Source organism: Gadus macrocephalus, chromosome 6 (assembly GCF_031168955.1).
Source record: "Gadus macrocephalus chromosome 6, ASM3116895v1".
NCBI classification, from domain to species: Eukaryota; Metazoa; Chordata; class Actinopteri; order Gadiformes; family Gadidae; genus Gadus; species Gadus macrocephalus.
Window position 1 is genome coordinate 23709964 of NC_082387.1, and position 19761 is coordinate 23729724.

The 19761-nt window shown below is 46.1% G+C and overlaps 1 protein-coding gene across 2 annotated transcripts; it reads right to left on the bottom strand.

Moving 5' to 3' along the window:
* Positions 1-5835: 5835 nt before the first annotated feature.
* Positions 5836-19670, bottom strand: LOC132460120 (pleckstrin homology-like domain family B member 3). Of its 2 annotated transcripts, none has more exons than XM_060055162.1 (15): positions 18925-19670; positions 16282-16427; positions 15150-15260; positions 14572-14688; positions 13909-14031; positions 12818-12988; positions 11856-11966; positions 11587-11688; positions 11385-11484; positions 10938-11085; positions 9719-9806; positions 8393-8611; positions 8051-8258; positions 7041-7123; positions 5836-6544 (listed from the first exon to the last, which is right to left on the bottom strand). In XM_060055162.1, exons 2-15 carry the CDS (start codon positions 16423-16425, stop codon positions 6410-6412), a joined length of 1860 nt encoding a protein of 619 aa, XP_059911145.1. In that variant the 5' UTR covers positions 16426-16427; positions 18925-19670; the 3' UTR covers positions 5836-6409. The 2 variants fall into 2 exon arrangements, with proteins under 2 accessions (XP_059911145.1, XP_059911144.1); XM_060055161.1 differs by having other exon boundaries at positions 8393-8614; positions 18925-19662.
* Between the last annotated feature and the right edge of the window lie 91 nt (positions 19671-19761).

Here is a 19761-nt window from a genome sequence, read left to right on the forward strand (position 1 = left end):
ACATACCCTGCACTGCGCCAGCATGCCATCAGAATGGTCTCTTTATTCGGGAGCACATATATTTGTGAGAAGACCTTCTCCACCATGGCCATCAACAAATCCAAGCTGAGATCCAGGCTTACAGATGGCCATCTACATGATGTCCTTCGTATTGCAACGACGGAGATGGAGCCGGACATCAGAGGAATCGTGACCAACCGAAAACAGCACCACAAATCCCACGCCAATAAAAAAAAGGTATGTTGAACTAGTAACACATATTGTGTGATATAATGATAAGCTTATTGATGACAGGCAATGAGATATTAGTGATGATGGTGACTTGTTTGGTAAGCATCTATTTTAAAAGTCTCTCTTTCTCCCCCTCCCTGTGTGTGTGTGTGTGTGTGTGTGTGTGTGTGTGTGTGTGTGTGTGTGTGTGTGTGTGTGTGTGTGTGTGTGTGTGTGTGTGTGTGTGTGTGTGTGTGTGTGTGTGTGTTTGGGGGGTTTTTCCTGTGGTGATTTGGTAGCTGGAATTGCTCCTGAATAAGGAGCTCCATGCTGACAAGAAAGGAAGGCACAATGAGACTGACTGTTCTAAATAAGTTTCTTAAATGCACACAGGACTGTTGTATCCCAAATTCGAAGAGAACCCCAGGGATTGTGTGTTAGTTACAATGTTTCTTAAGGTTTTTTGAAGTTGTGCCAGGTTTTGCCTAATATGTTATTTAAAATGTGTTTATACTGGATGCAGACCAATACATAATTGTATAATTATTTGTAATTGTAGAGATTTGTAGAGAGAGCAACCTGGTCATCACGCCGCGTCCTGCTACGCGGTCCACTACTTCCATCTAGTGGCCACTTGACGCCAGTGGTCCTTCTCCTCACACACCAGTCTGCAGTCATCCAATCACCATTCCCTACTTCAGTCGGAGATCTCCTACCAGCCGGCGCCAGTTCGTCGTTACGTCTACACAGTCAGTATCGGTCCTACCAGTATTCCTGAAAACTCTGTCTCTAGCCTGAACCCTTGATAACCTCCTCTCTTCCTCTCTAGTACTTCCCCTGCCATCGAACCCCTGCCTGCCCAACTACCCGTCTGTCACCTAGCCCCTGACTGCCTGCTCGTTACCGGACCCCTGCCTGCCTGACTACCCGTCCGTCGCCAAGCCCCTGACTGCCTGCTCGTTACCGGACCCCTGCCTGCCTGACTACCCGTCTGTCGCCAGCCCCCTGACTGTCTGATCGCCCGCCTGTTACCTGACCCCCTTGCCTGTCTGACTACCCGCCTGCCTACCAATAAACCCCGTTTCCCTTTACCTCGTCTCCGCCTGTGTCTGCACTTGGGTCCCCACGTTCCGTACCCCTTAACATTTATATATTTTTATTATTATATAATTTATTTGTTTTATTTTTTCTTTGGCGGCCCTCAGTCAAATTTTGGGTTCCTAAATTGGCCCTCAGCTGTCAAAACTTTGAGAACCACTGTCCTAAGGGGTCTCATTACAACGCCAATTCTCATGTATCCAATGCCTCATCATCCACTTCCTCTGCTAGAATAATAATTGAAGCTGATAAGGCAGCAAAAAGGAAACATTTTCTGGAAGCCAAAGGAGAGAAAATAAGAAAAGAAAATGAAGATTTTGCTCTGGAATCCGAACTGGCAGCAGCCAATGCAAAACTTCATGTGCTGGAAGTAAACTGTCGTAAAAGTGTCGTTCTAAAGCATCCAACAGAATTAACTCTTATTTTGGAAGGAACCAAGCTCAAATAACGGGCCAACTGATTCTACATGAAGATTTTTTTGTCCCAACAAATGCAATTAAATGAAAAATCCTGGGTGAACCACAGTCTCAAGGGCCGGTTGTCAGGCCTAAACAAATGTCTGTGACACAAATTGACTTCAGACCTGCAACAGATATTCAAGCGCAAGGCACGCAAATGGTTCATGATGCTCAACATTGTGGACGTGAATCCTATCTCAATCTAGGAGGCAACCATAACACCCAAAACGATATTGTGAACATGATGCAGCGTCAGAATGACATCAAAACGTTGCTGGTTCAGCGAAATGTATCGCCTGCTCTGCCAATGAGGAATATTCATGTGTTTTATTAGCCTGGTCCTACCAGACCATCGTACTTCATTTCATTTGTACAGAAGGTACAGAACTGCTCAATTGACAAACTTTCACTCACTTGGAGGTGGGTGTCTGTAGAAGTTTTAAAATGATTGGATCTGCCCAGTGCCACTCTGGATCTGCCATAACCAATCGCATAGCGTTTGGTCGTGACGTATGTCATGCGACGGGACCGGCTCCTTCGCCACTAACGGAGCCAGCTGGAAAATCAAACTTTTCCCGAACCCGTTGGGGAGAAACGCCACAACATCATTGCCACCAACAAAACTCTGCAAAGCTTGTTCTTGCTCCGGCTTTAATTTATGGATTTTCGGCAGAGATCCCACAACAGACCGAATAGCTTCTCTCGTATCCTACTCCATTGTCTTCCTCTGACTACAACTGAAACTGGCGCTCGACCTAGACGTCGTCGTTCTCAGCCACTTCCTCTGTTCGCTGATTGGGCCGCCAGAAATCTGGTTAACATGGAACGCATTTACATTAAGCAAGGCCCAGACCTAGTTCTGAAGTGAAATGAAAATTGAGCGGAAGTAAGTAGGTGGGCGGTGCCAGGCTAGTGTTTGATGGGGACCCGCAGGAGTTTCAATCCTTCATCAGAGCTTTAGAAGAAATAACAAATAGTTGGAGTGACCGCCCTCACTTTTTGGAACAGTACCCCAGGGGTCAGCCCAGAAACCTGGTCAAGAGTTGTCATCATCTACCCCCTGCTCAGGGCTATCAAACGGCTAAATCCCTTCCCTGCATTTTGGTAATTAACATAAAATTGCTTCAGCATATATGGACAAAGTTCACAACGGGCCACCCATTAAAACAGAGCACGGCAATCGCTTTCTTCGAGGTCGTGCCAATTTAGCACAGCAAATGTGTACATGAAGGAGTTGTATATGCCAATCAACCTCAGAAATATTATTTTGAAACTGCCCTATAAGCTACGGGAAAGATGGAGGACGGTTGCATGTGATCTGCAGGAGCAAAGAGGACGAGTTGTGTTCACTGACCTTGTGACCTTTTCGGAGAAACAAGTTAAGATTGTTTCTCACCCGCTTTTTGGCAACATTCAAGAATCACAATCTGCCAGCCACAATAAAGCCCCAACACAGATTATGCAAATCAAAGGAGAGACAGAAGCACATTTGCCACCAGCATCACTGCAGTGAATGAAGGAGATAGAAGCTATCACGACAATTACATCAAGTCCTCTTCTGATCAAAGTAACATCAAATGCTGTTTATTTTGCCAACAAAGAAGTCACTCGATGGAGAAATGCTCACTCTTTAAGATGAAGATGCATCAGTAGAAGATGAGATTTGTTTCATAAAGGAAAAAGGAATTTGTTTTGGTTGCCTAAAGGCTGGCCACATAAGTAAAGACTGCAGGAGTTGCTTGGATTGCGATGTGTGTCAGAAGAAGCATCCCTCAGTACTGCACATTGAGATAAAGGATAGAGGTACATCCTTTAAAGAAGTACAAGGATCTGTGAGTTCTCCTCTAAGCGCTTCACCTGGACAGCCTCAGACATGTTGACATATAAGGGCCGGTGCTAAGGACAATGCCATCTTTTCCATCGTCAAAGTTAATGCCCACCTGAGTAACACAATTGCGCAGACGTATGCATTTCTGGACCCGGGGAGTTCCGGTACATACTGTACAATCAGTTTGGCAGAGAAATTGGGCCTGAAAGGCAAGCCAGCTAACATCCTACGAAGGACAATGGGTCGACAAAAGATTGTGGGCACCACCATATTGGCTGGTTTGAAAGTGTCTAGCATGGATTCCAATGATCTTATTGAGTTGCCTTATACCTTAACTCAAAAGACTATGCCGGTGTCAAGGTTGAACATTCCACGTCAAGAGGATGTTGAAAAGTTGTCTTACCTGAGGAATGTAAAGATTCACGATATGGATGCAGATGTGGATTTGCTCATCGGCACTGATGCAACAAAAGTGATGGAACCCTGGGAACTGATCAACAGCCAAGGCGAAGGACCATACGCAGTCCGAACAAAAGCCGGCTGGGTCATTAATGGACCACTTCGTGGTGGAGATAACAACCAAGTGAAGACTGGCTGCTCTGTTGTTACAACAAACCCTATCTCTGTGGAACACCTTAAAGAAATGGAGCAACAGTTGCAACAGACCAAGAAAGATCTCTCTGAGGAGGAGAAATTGCACATTGAGGAAGTTAGTGCCAGCCACGAAGAGGAACAATGGTTGAGGAAAGGGCTGGATGATGCAAAGGCTACCCACACAGAGAAGATTGCAAGCCTGGTAAAAGAGATGGAGGGTAAGCTCAAGACACAGCTCCAAGATGGACAAGATTAAACAGAAGGCCAAAGAGATGCAGGAGAAATTCAAGAAAATACTTCAGCAAAATGAGGAGTGCATGAAGAAAGACCATGCCAAGAAGGAGGAAGAGCTCCAGCAGAAAGAGCAGCAAGTCAGAGACAAAATCCTAGAGTGCTCACGGTCTCAGCAGTGCCAAGTCAGAGTTGCAGACCAACCAACAAGGAGGAGCGGGAGAAACGGCATAAAGCCCATAAGCAGGAAGTTGAGGATTTGGAGCATCGCTTTCAAGAGAAGTTAAGACAACAGGAAGAGGATATTGCTGAGAAACACTGTGGAAGAACAAACTTCTCTCATGGATATATTGTCATCATTGCTGATGCCACAGCCCCAAGAGCATCCTGGTTGAGCACTGAGTACAAAGTTGGACTCCAAAGGATTGGTCCACTCCGTCTGCCTCCAAACCAAGACCAGCATGTTGGAAAGACCTGTGACCAAGATATGCCTGCTCCTGGAGGCAACGGCATAAGACAATGGACAATATTCTTCTCCATCTGTCCTGTCTTCAATCTTTATTTTTTTTCTCTTCCAGCAGAACCCATCCAGCTATCGGGCTGAAGGCCGTAGAATATAGTCTAAGAGTTAGGGGCAGGTAGAGGGAATAGCTCCCCATTATTTTATGGGCTTGTGGAAAATATGTATTATTTTACTGAATTGTGGCAATAAGTTGTGGAGCTGATTGTTGTACCCTTTGTTTGCTTCCTAGAAACCACACACACCTATCTACATACCTACACACACATGCCTACACACCAACCTACTTCTTACATGTACACACATCCATACAGTCCTGCTCATACCTTTTGGATAATAAAACCTTTGAACTTTGACTGGACAACCCCGTGATCTCACCAACACCCCCATTGGTCTCAAGCCAGCGCCTAGACATTTCTAGAAACCTCCTTTTCACCTATATTCTACAGAACTACATAATAAACACCTATATCTTGTCAAACTACTAGGCACATATTATTTCTATCACACAGAATAACCACCTTTATTCTAACAAATGACTAGTCGCACCATTTTTCCTAACAAACTACAAACTAGCCACCTTTAATCTACCAAACGATACTAGTTCTAGCTTTAGTCTACCAAACTAAATATTAATAAATAGTGTGGTAAATATAGTGCAGTAAGTGTTGCAAGCGGTGTGTGAAAAGGAAGTTCTTGGTGACCTTCCTTTTCACAAACCACGGTGTCTGCACCAGGACCCGTTGCCAGAGCTCAGAGGGAAGTGATGAGAAGCTGTGAAACACTCTGCCAAATAGAGGCTTTGTAAATGTTTAAATCAATAAACGTCACCAAGAATAACATGGCGTATTATGGGTTTAAGTATTTTGTGCCAAGTACAATTTTTCCGGGGGACATTTTCGTTTCATAACATTTTATTTGTACCAGTTTGTCATTTTTACATGCAAGATAATATTCTTTATAAGCCCCAGATAGGATGCATATCCCCAGTTACAACCTGATATAAATTTAAACCTGTCCGTTCATTCATAAAATATAGCACACAGTAACCCAATGTATTCATAGCTTTAAAAGTTGTATCCATATTACGTTCACTTTAAAGCAACCAACCATGGCAGTGTAAACGCTCCCTGATTCCTACAGAACAGGATTAGGGCCAACTTTAAAATCAGAACTCTGACTTTAATTTTCAGAATTCTGACTTCCTTCTCAGAATTCCGACTTTATACTCAGAACTCCACTAAAAAATCCACCTAGTCCTCCTTCGTAGATTCAATATTTGACCGACAAAAAATACAAAATCCCTGTAGTGTTCGCCCCTCGTGTAATACTTAAAGTGGCCTCCAGGGGGCGCACAGTCAGACCAGCGGGGGCGTTTACTGCACAGGGGGATGGGATCTGCTGCAGCACCTGGGTCCCTTCCTGTAACCACAGGAAGTGCATCATCCATCCTTAGGGGGGGGGGGGCGGTCAGTAACGACTGTGCTCGTCTGTTGCCGTGACGATGACGTCCATCCAGATCCTCATGGCCTCCGGACTCAGCGCGACGAGGAAGAAGAGGCGCTCGTAGGTCTTCACGCAGAACGTGAGGCTTGGTCTGGGAGACTGACGATAAAACACATTATATAGTAGTACTAATACACACCAACACTAGTACGTCTTAATAATGATTAGATTATGTTTATTTTATAGAGCATATTTCATCAACTAAAAGTTGTGCTGGGGCTGGGAAACTCATAATACACACATTATATGTTAATACTAGTACTCAGACTTATACTAGTACTTCTTCTTAATAATAATAATTATACAAATAATCATAACAATAATTAGTCTTCTACTCTTCTTGTATTGCTAGTAGGTTTTTCATGCATGACATCAGGCAGACCCTTTGAGACTTACTACACAGTATACTAATATGTACTATTACTCGTACTGAAACGTATTCTAGTACCGTATAGTATAGCAGGGTATTAGTATAATAGTAGTAGGCCTATGCTTACCGAGCTTGTACACAGGTGATCTTAGAGTATATTATATTAGTATATTAGTAGTAGTATTAGTGCTAGAGTTTTAGTACTAGAATAAGTAGAATAATTACCGAGCTTGTGCGCAGGTGGTCGTAGTAAACTTCCTCGATGGCCTGGAAGTAGATCACACCTTTCAACTTCCTCTCGTCGTGATCTGGGGAAAAACACATAACATCACACACATTTAAACACACAGGCCGACAGACAGTCGACACACGTAGACTTATTGCATCACTAGCCCACATATTCCGCAAAACATTTAACCACATTTATTTCATCTCAAGCACACACACAGAAAGACACACATACACACAAACACACATAGAAAACATCCACACATCGATAACATCACACATACATTTATGAAATCAAACTCGTATTGCAAAAGACATAAAATATATGACATAACACACATCCTTAGTGCATCCCCTAGATTGATTGATTGATTGATTACACTGACCTGTGTAACCTATGCCTACTGGCTAGACCACAATACTGTTAGACTAGCAAGTAGGCTAGTAGTCTAACCAGTAGGCTTGTAGTCTAACCGGTAGGCTAGTAGTCTGACCAGTAGGCTTGTAGTCTAACCAGTAGGCTAGTAGTCTAACCAGTAGGCTAGTGGTCTGACCAGTAGGCTAGTAGTCTAACCAGTAGGCTAGTAGTCTAACCAGTAGGCTAGTAGTCTAACCGGTATGCTAGTAGTCTAACCGGTATGCTAGTAGTCTAACCAGTAGGCTAGTAGTCTAACCAGTAGGCTAGTGGTCTGACCAGTAGACTAGTAGTCTAACCAGTAGGCTAGTGGTCTGACCAGTAGGCTAGTAGTCTAACCAGTAGGCTTGTAGTCTAACCAGAAGGCTAGTAGTCTAACCAGCAGGCTAGTAGTCTAACCGATAGGCTGGTGGTCAGACCGGTAGGCTGGTGGTCAGACCGGTAGGCTGGTGGTCAGACCGGTAGGCTGGTGGTCAGACCGGTAGGCTAGTAGTCTAACCGGTAGGCTGGTGGTCAGACCGGTAGGCTGGTGGTCAGACCGGTAGGCTGGTGGTCAGACCGGTAGAATGCCCTGTTTGTGTAGTGGTCTGACCTGTGTAGTAGGCTAGTCGCCGGTGGTCCATGTCGAAGAGGAACCACCTCCTCTTCCAGGTCTTGACGCGCCCCCCCCTCTTGGTGAGGAAACCAGCGCACCGGCGGCTGCTGATGCGTAGCCCGGGGCACCCCGACACGCCATGACCCAGCGATTCCACGTGCACGCGCAGGTCAAAGTTCACAGCCAGGAAGAGGGGAACATGGCTCTGTCGAAGTAAAAAAAAAAAAAATGGAAACAGGAGAAGTTCAACTTCATCCGGGGACCTTCCCTCGCTCCTGGTGGAGACAGGTCATTCGGGGGCTAGACGGTGAACACAATGACCCATTCACCGGCACCCACCTGATCTGAAGTGATCTGATTGGTGGGTATCTCCGGAGAGGCGGGGCTTGAGCCGGAGGGGGCAGGGCTCTGGGGGTGGGGTTTGTCTGGAAGATGAATAATGTCTGTTCTTGGAGAACTGTGCTCCTTCTGCCTCCTCCTCTCCGCCTGCTCCTCCTCCTCCTCCTCTTCCTCCTCCTCCTCTTCCTTGACCTCCTCAACCACCAACCGCCGCTGCACCTGCTGAAGGGCAGCAGTAAAGAAGTTATCAATAGCTCTTGGTCGGAGAGCAAATTGACCTCACACAAAATGGCATGTGTCTCTCTCACGTGTGTGTGTGTGTGTGTGTGTGTGTGTGTGTGTGTGTGTGTGTGTGTGTGTGTGTGTGTGTGTGTGTATTTGTGTGTGTGTGTGTGCGTGCTTGCGTGCGTGCGTGTAAGAGAGAGAGAGATAGTTTGTTACAGGGCAGGGTCTTTTCACTACAATGCATGAACTTTATCTGGAAATTGTATTAACAATTCATAATTAATCTGAAAAGGAAACAAAAGTTTTTGAGTGATCAAGACCAAAGTGCACAAAAAGCATCATTCTAAAATGTTTTTATTAGTAGGTATAGTTTTATAAAAATAGTAGTACATATATATATATATATATATATATATATATATATATATATATATATATATATATATATATATATATATATATATATATATACACACACACACATACATACATAGTTAGGCATGCGATTCCAGATTTCTGGTGCTATACTATGCTTAACTATGTATGTATGTGTGTGTGTGTATATATATATATATATATATATATATATATATATATATATATATATATATATATATATATATATATATATATATATATATATATATATATATATACACACACACACATACATACATAGTTAAGCATAGTATAGCACCAGAAATCTGGAATCGCATGCCTGGCTAATCTTACGTAGTGTGCCTCACATCTAGCATAGCATATCCATCCCAGTGTTGTGTATGTAGCCTGGTATATCATATCAGTCATAGCGTATATCTAGCTGAGTGTAGCATGTCTAGCCCAGTACAGCATACCTAAGCTAACGTTGCGTGCATAGCTTAGCCTGCCTAGCCTAGCGTGTGTTTTGGGGGGCTCTGTGCTCCAGGCTGACCCTCTCTCTCAGCAGCCTCTCCCTCTCAGCCCTTAGCCTGCCTAGCCTAGCGTGTGTTGTGGGGGGCTCTGTGCTCCAGGCTCACCCTCTCTCTCAGCAGCCTCTCCCTCTCAGCCCTTAGCCTGCCTAGCCTAGCGTGTGTTGTGGGGGGCTCTGTGCTCCAGGCTCACCCTCTCTCTGAGCAGCCTCTCCCTCTCAGCCCTGGCCGCCTGCAGCCTCCTCTCCATCTCCAGCAGGTCGCCCAGCCCCGGGGACTGACTGCAGCAGCAGGGGGACACAGGGTTTAGTTAGTAATGACAGGGTGTAGAGGGGTACAACAGGGTACAGAGGGGTATAACAGGGTATAGAAGGGTATAACAGGTTATAGAGGGGTATAACAAGGTATAACAGGGTATAGAAGGGTATAACAAGGTATAACAGGGTGTAGAGGGGTATAACAGGGTATAACAGGGTACAGAGGGGTATAACAGGGTATAGAGGGGTATAAAAGGGTACAGAGGGGTATAACCGGGTATAGAGGGGTATAACAGGGTACAGAGGGGTATAACCGGGTATAGAGGGGTATAACAGGGTATAGAGGGGTATAACAGGGTACAGCGGGGTACAGAGGGGTATAACAGGGTACAGAGGGGTATAACAGGGTACAGAGGGGTATAACAGGGTATAGAGGGGTATAACAGGGTACAGAGGGGTATAACAGGGTATAGAGGGGTATAACAGGGTACAGAGGGGTATAACAGGGTATAGAGGGGTATACCAGGGTACAGAGGGGTATAACAGGGTCCAGAGGGGTATAACAGGGTCCAGAGGGGTATAACAGGGTACAGAGGGGTATAACAGGGTACAGAGGGGTATAACATGGTACAGAGGGGTATAACAGGGTACAGAGGGGTATAACAGGGTATAGAGGGGTATAACAGGGTACAGAGGGGTATAACAGGGTATAGAGGGGTATAACAGGGTACAGAGGGGTATAACAGGGTATAGAGGGGTATACCAGGGTACAGAGGGGTATAACAGGGTCCAGAGGGGTATAACAGGGTCCAGAGGGGTATAACAGGGTACAGAGGGGTATAACAGGGTACAGAGGGGTATAACAGGGTACAGAGGGGTATAACAGGGTATGGTGTAACTGGGTTCAGCCGGGTAAACAGGGTATAGCAGGGTATAACAGGGTACAGAGTGGTGTAACAGGGTATTGAGGGTATAGAGGAGTATGGCAGTATTTAACAGGCCTTATGGCTGTGGTTTATTAATAACAAGTAAGGGAATAATCATGATAGTTGGATGGAGAAAACAATATATATATATATATATATATATATAGATAGATATAGATATAGATATAGATAATATAGATACGTATATTTGAGGATAGGGATACCTGACCTTGCTATACGGCTACTGCTGTTAGCGTTTAGCACGCCAACACTTCGGCTGCTAAATGAGGACCTCTGAGAGACCCGATTGCCCTTGGTGAGTCTCAGAGATGAGGAGATGAAGCCGGGACTTTGGTCCGGACGCGAGCGAATAAACCCTGGGAGTGGGGGTGGGAGAGACAGAGTGAGTGAGTCATAAAAACAGTGTTCTCCTCCTCAAACTTATTCATTTAAACTGAGGAAATAGGAAGGCATTTAGACATTTGAGATCCTCTGGCGCAGACCAAAGACGAAATTCAGCCATGCCCAAATATGGTAGTAGCCCTTCCCAAAAATGGTTTGAACCGCTCCCAAATTTGGTTTTAGCCCAACACACGGGACACATTAAAACAGCGTAAAACGACAACAGTCACCATGACAACTGTAACATTGTCATCCTTGAGGACCATTTAAGCACCTTGAGCTGAGAGAGGCCTCTCATTGTGATGTTTGTCATGGAGATGGTTGCCGTGGGGATGTCGCCTCCGTGGTAAACTGGAGAACTCCTGACAAGGTTCCTATGGTGGGGAACATAGTACACCTGTCAATCACATGCGGTTTCCATGACCACCCATTTATCTGCCAAGCACAAGCGGTTTCCAAGGCAATCCGTCGACTACCTTGGTTGGTTTGTTGTTGGCCACGGGGGACAGGGATATCATGCAGGGGGCGGAGCCAGTGATATTCGACCAATCAGCAAGCGGCTTCTTCTCTTTAAGCATCTAAAAATAATAAAGAAACAAAACTAAATTAAAAAAACTAAATAAAATGTCCAATATTTATTCTGTTAAGAATTTACCTTCAGACGGACCAAAACACAAAGAGATAGATAGAAAGACAGACAGTATGATAGGCTGACAGACAGGCAGACCAACAGACAAACAGGCACCATCTGGGTTGTGTGAAGCAGGTCTCTCTTCTCTCTTCTCAGGGCGTTCAGTTCCCTCTCCTTCTCTCGCTCCACCTCCTTCAACTGCCTCTCCAGATGATGGATGTGCTCCTGATGTCAATACATTATATCATATTAATATGCATAATATATCCACTCATGCCATACCTTCATGTCCCAACTAGTAAACGGCCATTATGATCTAACACACATCTTGTGTATACATTAAGAGGCTTAACTAAATCTAAAATCATCAAAATATATCCACATTGAGCCGTCAATGATAGTGAACTCTGCAACCTCAGAAAGTTGAGCTGCAGGGGGCAACCTTGTCCACTAGGGGGCAGCTGACTGTAATGAGACGAACTCTGCCCCTCTGACTCTCCCTCTGTCCTTTTGTTGGCTGACTGGAGGTCAGGTGACTGTACAGCAGGTCATGTGATATGGGGTGTAATCCAAGTTCTTTTTAGGGAGGATGTGGTAGGAGGGAGAGAGAGCAAGGAAAAGATTGAGATAGAGGAGGAAGGCATATACACACCTTGACTGGACTGGAACGTGCGCGTGCGCGTGCGTGTGTGTGTGTCACTACATTAAGGGGCATGTGCATAGGAACCTTTAATGACTAGACCTGTCTCTAGTCACTGTCTAACCCCTTCCTGATCCTTAATGACCTGCCTCTATTCACTGGTTAACCCCTACCTGATCCTTAATGACCCGTCTCTAGTCACTGGTTAACCCCTACCTGCTCTCTAATGACCCGTCTCTATTCACTGGTTAACCCCTACCTGCTCTCTAATGACCCGTCTCTATTCACTGGTTAACCCCTTCCTGATCCTTAATGACCCGTCTCTAGTCACTGGTTAACCCCTACCTGCTCTCTAATGACCCGTCTCTGTAACTACTGTCCAGGCCCTACCTGTCTCTCCAACCCTAATGGCCGTGTACACCGGGTGTGACGGTACCTGTCCATAGCTAATCACCTGCTGCTGCTGCTGCTGGACGGACAGATCTCCTCCCGCGTCCTCCTCCTCCTCCTCCTCATCTGCCTCCTCCTCCAACCTGCTCTCGCTCTCCAGGATGCTGAACTCCCAGTCCTCGAACGCCCGAACCGCCGCCTCCATCGCCTCCTTCTCCTGCAGAGTCAAAGGTCGGAATGAATATCTGACGTGGAGCGGTGTGTTCGCGTCAGGTACATTTTGTTTTACTTTTTGGTTCTAGTTGGTGTGTGTGCATGTGCGTGTACGGTGTGTGTACCAGTCAGACCTGTCGTGTGAGAGTTGTAACTGTAGTTTAGAGAGAAGTCAATGGAGACGTCTGAACCTGCACGTCTCCATGCCCTACAGAGTGACGGCAGCTGATCTGATAGGCCGATCGGTGTTGGGGTTCTGATCTGATTGGGCGATCGCTGATACATGGTACTATTCATCCCTGAGGGAAATTCTGTCGTAACAGCAGCAGACATTATGCAATAATGAGACGCAGGAGAAGCTACAATGGCCTGTACTGGCCTGTTAGGTTACGGTCGGTACTTCCAATATGATGTCATCTTCTACCACATCAGCGAGTAGCAAAGTGTCCATTGATGAGGCTCCTTGATAGATTTATAATTTGTATTTTGTTATTTAGTCTCTAAAACTATAAGTAATAGCTTACAAGTAAGACAGCAATTAGGATTGAAAATGGTTCTTCGTTGAGGTAGCGTTTATTTGCTAACATGAGCTGCTTTGCATGGTTATACAAATAAACAAATGCGTCCCCTCCACAGCAGTTTGTCTGTTCTGGGCTACTGTACTCCATGGAAATGGACCCACTCCTTGTGTAGATATAAGGGGCCTATTCCAAGGAAACGAAAACACAACAATTCTTATTTTCCTTGGATTGTATACACATTTTAACATGCTCTATTTATTGACTTTACATAACTATATATTATATTCCATTTCTGCACCTTTAAGGGGTTAAGGTCAACAAGGTCAACAAAGCCAGTGAGAGGTCTGATGTGATTGGTGGAAAGGTGTTAAGGGGCCCGTTCTGATTGGTCCATGGAGCCCACCTGCTGCAGAGTGAGCCGTTCCTTCTGACTCTCAGGCTGACCCGAAACCACCTCCTCCTTCTCCTCCCACCTCCTCCTCAGCTCCTCCACCCGCCTCCTCTCCTCCTCCAAACGGTCTCGCTCCTGGTTAGAGGGAGACGGTTAGTGAGCCTCTCTCTGTTTCCAACGTAGACAACAACAGTATACTGCTGCGCTCAGAGTAGGCAAGGCCCCGCTTACCTCTCTGGTTGGCATGTTTAGCCCGAACCCTCTGACTTAAGATTCAACAAATCATACCTTGTGACTACTATAGGTGGTAGTCCTACTTGAGTCTACTATAGGTGGTAGTCCTACCCTCTGTCTACTAGAGGTGGTAGTCCTACCTTGAGTCTACTATAGGTGGTAGTCCTACCTAGATCCTAGAGGTGGTAGTTCTACCTTGAGTCTAGTAGAGGTGGTAGTCCTACCTAGAGCCTAGAGGTGGTAGTTCTACCTAGAGTCTACTAGAGGTGGTAGTCCTACCTAGAGCCTAGAAGTGGTAGTCCTACCTAGAGCCTAGAGGTGGTAGTTCTACCCTCTGTCTACTAGAGGTGGTAGTCCTACCTTGAGTCTACTAGAGGTGGTAGTCCTACCCTCTGTCTACTAGAGGTGGTAGTCCTACCTATAGCCTAGAGATGGTCCTACCGTGGGTCTGGGGGGGACAGGCTTCTTGTGCTGCTCCTCCAGGGTCTTTCGCTGTCTCTCCAGCTGCTGTCTTTCGGTCTGTAGCTCGCCCGTCAGCAAGGCAATCTCCAGCTGAAGCTGATTGGCCCACAGGCCAAAGTGAGGGGAGTCATGATTGGTGGAGAGAGCAAGGGAAGGTGAGTCATGATTGGTGGAGAGGTGACTCACAGGGAACACAGCAAGCACAACATGGTTAGGGAATGAGAGGGAGTCGAAAATGCTTTGTCTTGTGTTTATGCTGCATTCAGTGTTTCCCTTCCCACCGGTCCCTGTAGCTGCTAGGCCTTAATATGGTCCAGTCTGTGGACCTGTCTCTAGTCCAGTCAAACACCAGGCTCTGTTTCTGGTTCATTCTGAAACCATGACCTGTATCGGGTTTAGTGTCAAATCATCTCCTGTATCTTCTCCAATCTGTATACCGGAATGTGGTTCCGCCTAAAACCAGGACCTGTGTCTGGTTCATTCCGAAACCAGGACCAATATCTCAAATGTTCATAAGAAGTATATGGATCAGGAAATGGGTTGCTGATTGGACCAACCTGGATCCTAAGCTCCTCCTTCCGTTGGTCGATATCTGTGATTCGCTGCTGGATCAGGGAGGGGGAAGGGAAGACCCTGACGGAGCCCGCCCCTGTCTGTTTAGTACGGACCTAGAGAGGAGAAGGATCCTAGGTCACTTTGAATCAGAACTAATGCTAGCACGCCCCAGAGAGATACAGAGCTAATGCTAGCACGCCCCAGAGAGATACAGAGCTAATGCTAGCCCGCCCCTGAGAGATACAGAGCTAATGCTAGCACGCCCCAGAGAGATACAGAGCTAATGCTAGCACGCCCCAGAGAGATACAGAGCTAATGCTAGCCCGCCCCAGAGAGATACAGAGCTAATGCTAGCACGCCCCAGAGAGATACAGAGCTAATGCTAGCACGCCCCTGAGAGATACAGAGCTAATGCTAGCACGCCCCAGAGAGATACAGAGCTAATGCTAGCACGCCCCAGAGAGATACAGAGCTAATGCTAGCCCGCCCCAGAGAGATACAGAGCTAATGCTAGCACGCCCCAGAGAGATACAGAGCTAATGCTAGCCCGCCCCAGAGAGATACAGAGCTAATGCTAGCCCGCCCCAGAGAGATACAGAGCTAATGCTAGCACGCCCCAGAGAGATACAGAGCTAATGCTAGCCCGCCCCAGAGAGATACAGAGCTAATGCTAGCCCGCCCCAGAGAGATAAAGAGCTAATGCTAGCCCGCCCCAGAGAGATAAAGAGCTAATGATAGCATGTCCCAAATTCTTTCTAAATGCTTGCCCAACTAGAGACTGAAGACATTCTCTCAAGTTTCGATGCTAAAACTGGATTGGAACAATAACTTACTGACTTGACTTGCAGAACCAAATAAATAATACTATAAATACTATTTTTGGATACCACGGAGGACAATGGGGGGAAAGTATAATTTCCAGTAAAGTTCCCAGAGAAATATGTGTAAAACACAAAAATGTCAAAGTCTTCAACGTTTTCACCACAATTTAAACAATAATAATGTCATGCTTGTTTGCAGCACTGACATATACATTTCCCATGTTTTGACGATCATATAACATGACATAATCATAACATAACTATCCAGTAACCATAACACAGAATAACATAAGTTATCACACACTCAGCATACCTCACTCTCAGTGCTACTGCTCTCTGTGTCTGACTCCGCCCCTGAGGAGGCGGGGCTTTGTCCTCCAGCCAATCGTGTGATCCAGGGCGGCCGCGGCCCTTGTTCCCATTGGCTCCTGGTTTCGTCCAAGTTATTTCGGGGCATTTCTGTGGAGCAGGAAGGGAGAGCTGATAAATGCTAACCAGCGCTATGCTAATCTAATCTAATCTGCTGCACGCCTCCCAGCATATGACAGTCATGTGGTGGAGAGAGAGAGAGAGAGAGAGGGGGAGGAGAGAGAAGAGGGACACAGAAAGGAGAGAAATACAGAGAGAGGTAGAGATGTATAAAGAGCGGGAGGGGGACAAAGAGAGAGAGAATGTTCTGCATTGAACAATACAAACAGCAGACAGACACATTATGTGTTGTCCATCTTATTCTCATTTGTACGTGCTTTGGCAATCATAAATGTATGCGGATGTGAGAATTGTGGATGCAGGCAGAGAGAGAGGCAGAGAGAGAGGCAAAGAGAGAGAGAGAGAGAGAGAGAGAGGCAAAGAGAGAGAAAGAGAGAGGCAAAGAGAGGCAAAGAGAGAGGGAGAGAGAAGGAGAGAGAGAGAGAAAGAGAGAGAACACTATAGAGCTATAGAAAGCAGTATAGCAGCAACCGACCACATCAGCTTCATCTACAACCTGTTTCTGTGATTGCGTCACCAAAGATAGAGTGGGTGGGGTAAACATTACAACCAATCAGAGAGATAACTGGGGCCTTATCTACAGCAGCAGTGTACGGTGGCTGTTTACGTTGAAAACACACGAGAGCTGAGGCTGTCAACATTGTTCCTTGCATGCCACACACACACACACACACACACACCTGAGGCTGTCAACATTGTTCCTTGCATGCCACACACACACACACACACACACACACACACACACACACACACACACACACACACACACACACACACACACACACACACACACACACACACACACACAGCTGTGACTGTGGCCATGCACAGCATTCTCCGCGTTCAGCACAGATTAGTTAAAAAACCTTTGAACTGGTATTATCAGGTTTATAATGTTGACATAATATGAGGTCAAAATAATGACCTTAAACACATAAGAAATGTGTGACATAACAATTTACACAACGTGTCTATTGTGTAAGTTGGGTGTGTGTGGTAAAACACATGTCATGTAAAACTGCTCATAAGGTTATGAAATTTGAGTGTCAAATAAATAACGTGAATAAAATGGAAATTATTGCTAGTCGTTTCTGCAAAGTTATGGTTCACATTATGGGAAGATTTAAGAATAAGAGAGAGATAAGGTAGTCAGAAAATGCAAAAAATGAATTGAATGATCCTAAAATATTACATTCATCAAGTATCCCATAAAGTTGCCTTGACTATCGCCTGCCAATTCCAACAGGGTGCAACCTACAATGTTGAAAGATACATTTATATTCAGCACTAATAATGATTAATATCTATGACACAACAGAATGCTCAGAGTGTTCGCAGTGTGTGGTAGTTTGGTCTCACAGACACACCGTAGCTGTCTTCACTGCCCTGAAACCCAAACGTGGTTAATCCAATAAACAAACAACAAATCAGGACACAGGTCATGTGGCCTGGAGCCGCCAATGGGCTGGCTGAACAGAGATAGATGGGGTGTTATACAGGAAATACAGGTGAGACAGGGTGATAAGCACACCTGGGGAGGCATGGGCGTGGGCCAGGTTAGGTTAATATTAGAAAACTGCAGCATCCAAGATCCCAGTTGATTGTATTTCAAAAAATAATATTTGCTCAGTCATGTGGTGATTCGTTTGAGAGGGGGAATAAGTAACCATCCCTATAATGCATTCAGTAAGAGTGTGTGTGTGTGTGTGTGTGTGTGTGTGTGTGTGTGTGTGTGTGTGTGTGTGTGTGTGTGTGTGTGTGTGTGTGTGTGTGAGTGTGTGTGTGTTGGGGGGGGTCTATTACACCCCCCCCCCCCCCCCCCCCAGACGAACTGGAATGTTCTCAGAATATGTTATTCAATTTTTCTTATATAGGAAGTTAATTGAATATTTCTGGGAGCCCAGTTGCCCCCGGACAGAGCGATCCGTCGGGACCTGGGAGTTTTCGGGGCAGGTCATGGGAACCGGTGTTCCGGTAATTACTGTCTGGGACGGAGGATCAGACGGAGATGTGTTCCTGGGACCAAAACAACAAGTGCTCCCATGGGAGCCCCCTCCCATCTCCCATCTCCCATCTCCTCTCCGTCGGATTAACAAACCGTACCAAGAAGGACTGGTAGCAAACAAGACCTAAAACAAGACTTTGTAAACGGAACGGGAGGTTGTGGCCCCTGGGAGCCGGTGGCTCCACCGCTATGACCTGGGATAAGAATATCAATACATGTGGGCTAAAGGGGAGCGAACCCCTACCCTATGACTCACGAGAGGGTATATTTAATCATGGAACCAAAATAATAAACTCGAACTAGTATACCACGAAGTGAAACTGGTGGGCGGTTCCACTGACTGATTTAACTCAATGCTAGTGAAAAACAACAAATAAAGTAAGTGATAGAATGACTTAATTGACTTATGATAAAATGACCCCAGTCCAACCAATGTTTCCAATGTCAGACACAAAGTCTTACCTGGGAATGATGAAGTTCCTGAAAATCGGCGCTCGACCAGATCCCAAGTAAAACAGCGAGCTCCTTTTTCACTTTGAGAAGCCTTTTCTCGTGTCCTTCTGTACGCCGCTTTCAGTGTATACCGGGGGCGGTCTTCATGTCGTCCCTGTCTGATTCGGTCTCCACTACCGTCGGGGGAAAGTACCGGACCTCCGCAGGTGGCGGGGGCGTCTGTTCCCGGGACGGGACGGCCCGGAGAGGCGGGTACTAAAGGTTTTTGGTGAGAGAGAAAGACTCCGGGCTGCTTGCTTTGTGTTTACCCCCGAGCTGACGGGACAATCACTCTCACTCTCGATTTCTATTTTCGGGGACGTGAGTGACTTTCTCGTCATTGTTACTCTGTCGCAACGGACGTCACGGTGCGCTGACGCCACGATCACACACACCGTAGGTTCAGACCGAGGTCGGGATCGCTTTACTGAGTTCGATACCCGTTCGGACACCGCGCATCTAACACGCAACCATACGCTCGAACGCTTTCAGAGGAGGGCAAGGGGCACTGCCGCTTCATATGAGGCCATGCCATGCCTGTGGTTTCCTGCTGTCAGGCAGGGTAAAGGCATATATTATGAAGCTGATTCATCCATTTCCAGCTTGAGACAACAACACGCAACTGCTGTTCCGGTTTCACGACGCTTGCTGGCGACGCCCCCTTCGCCAGAGCAGAATGCCGTCCGTCAGCGCAGCGCAGGTGAGGTTGCGCAATTGGCCTACCTGTTGACGGCCCACGAGATGATGACAGCTAGGCTGACGCGACGCCAGGTGAACCCTCCAATAAACTCCCTTCCGACTTCATGT

Excerpts from the sequence above, each read along its gene's own strand:
- LOC132460120 (XM_060055161.1), bottom strand. The coding sequence starts at position 16,425 with ATGCCCCGAAATAACTTGGACGAAACCAGGAGCCAATGGGAACAAGGG. Across the intron at positions 11,485-11,586 it reads CCAACAACAAACCAACCAAG|GAACCTTGTCAGGAGTTCTC; the intron begins GTAGTCGACGGA and ends TCCCCACCATAG. Across the intron at positions 8,615-9,718 it reads AGAGGCTGCTCAGAGAGAGG|CAGGTGCAGCGGCGGTTGGT; the intron begins GTGAGCCTGGAG and ends GCTGCCCTTCAG.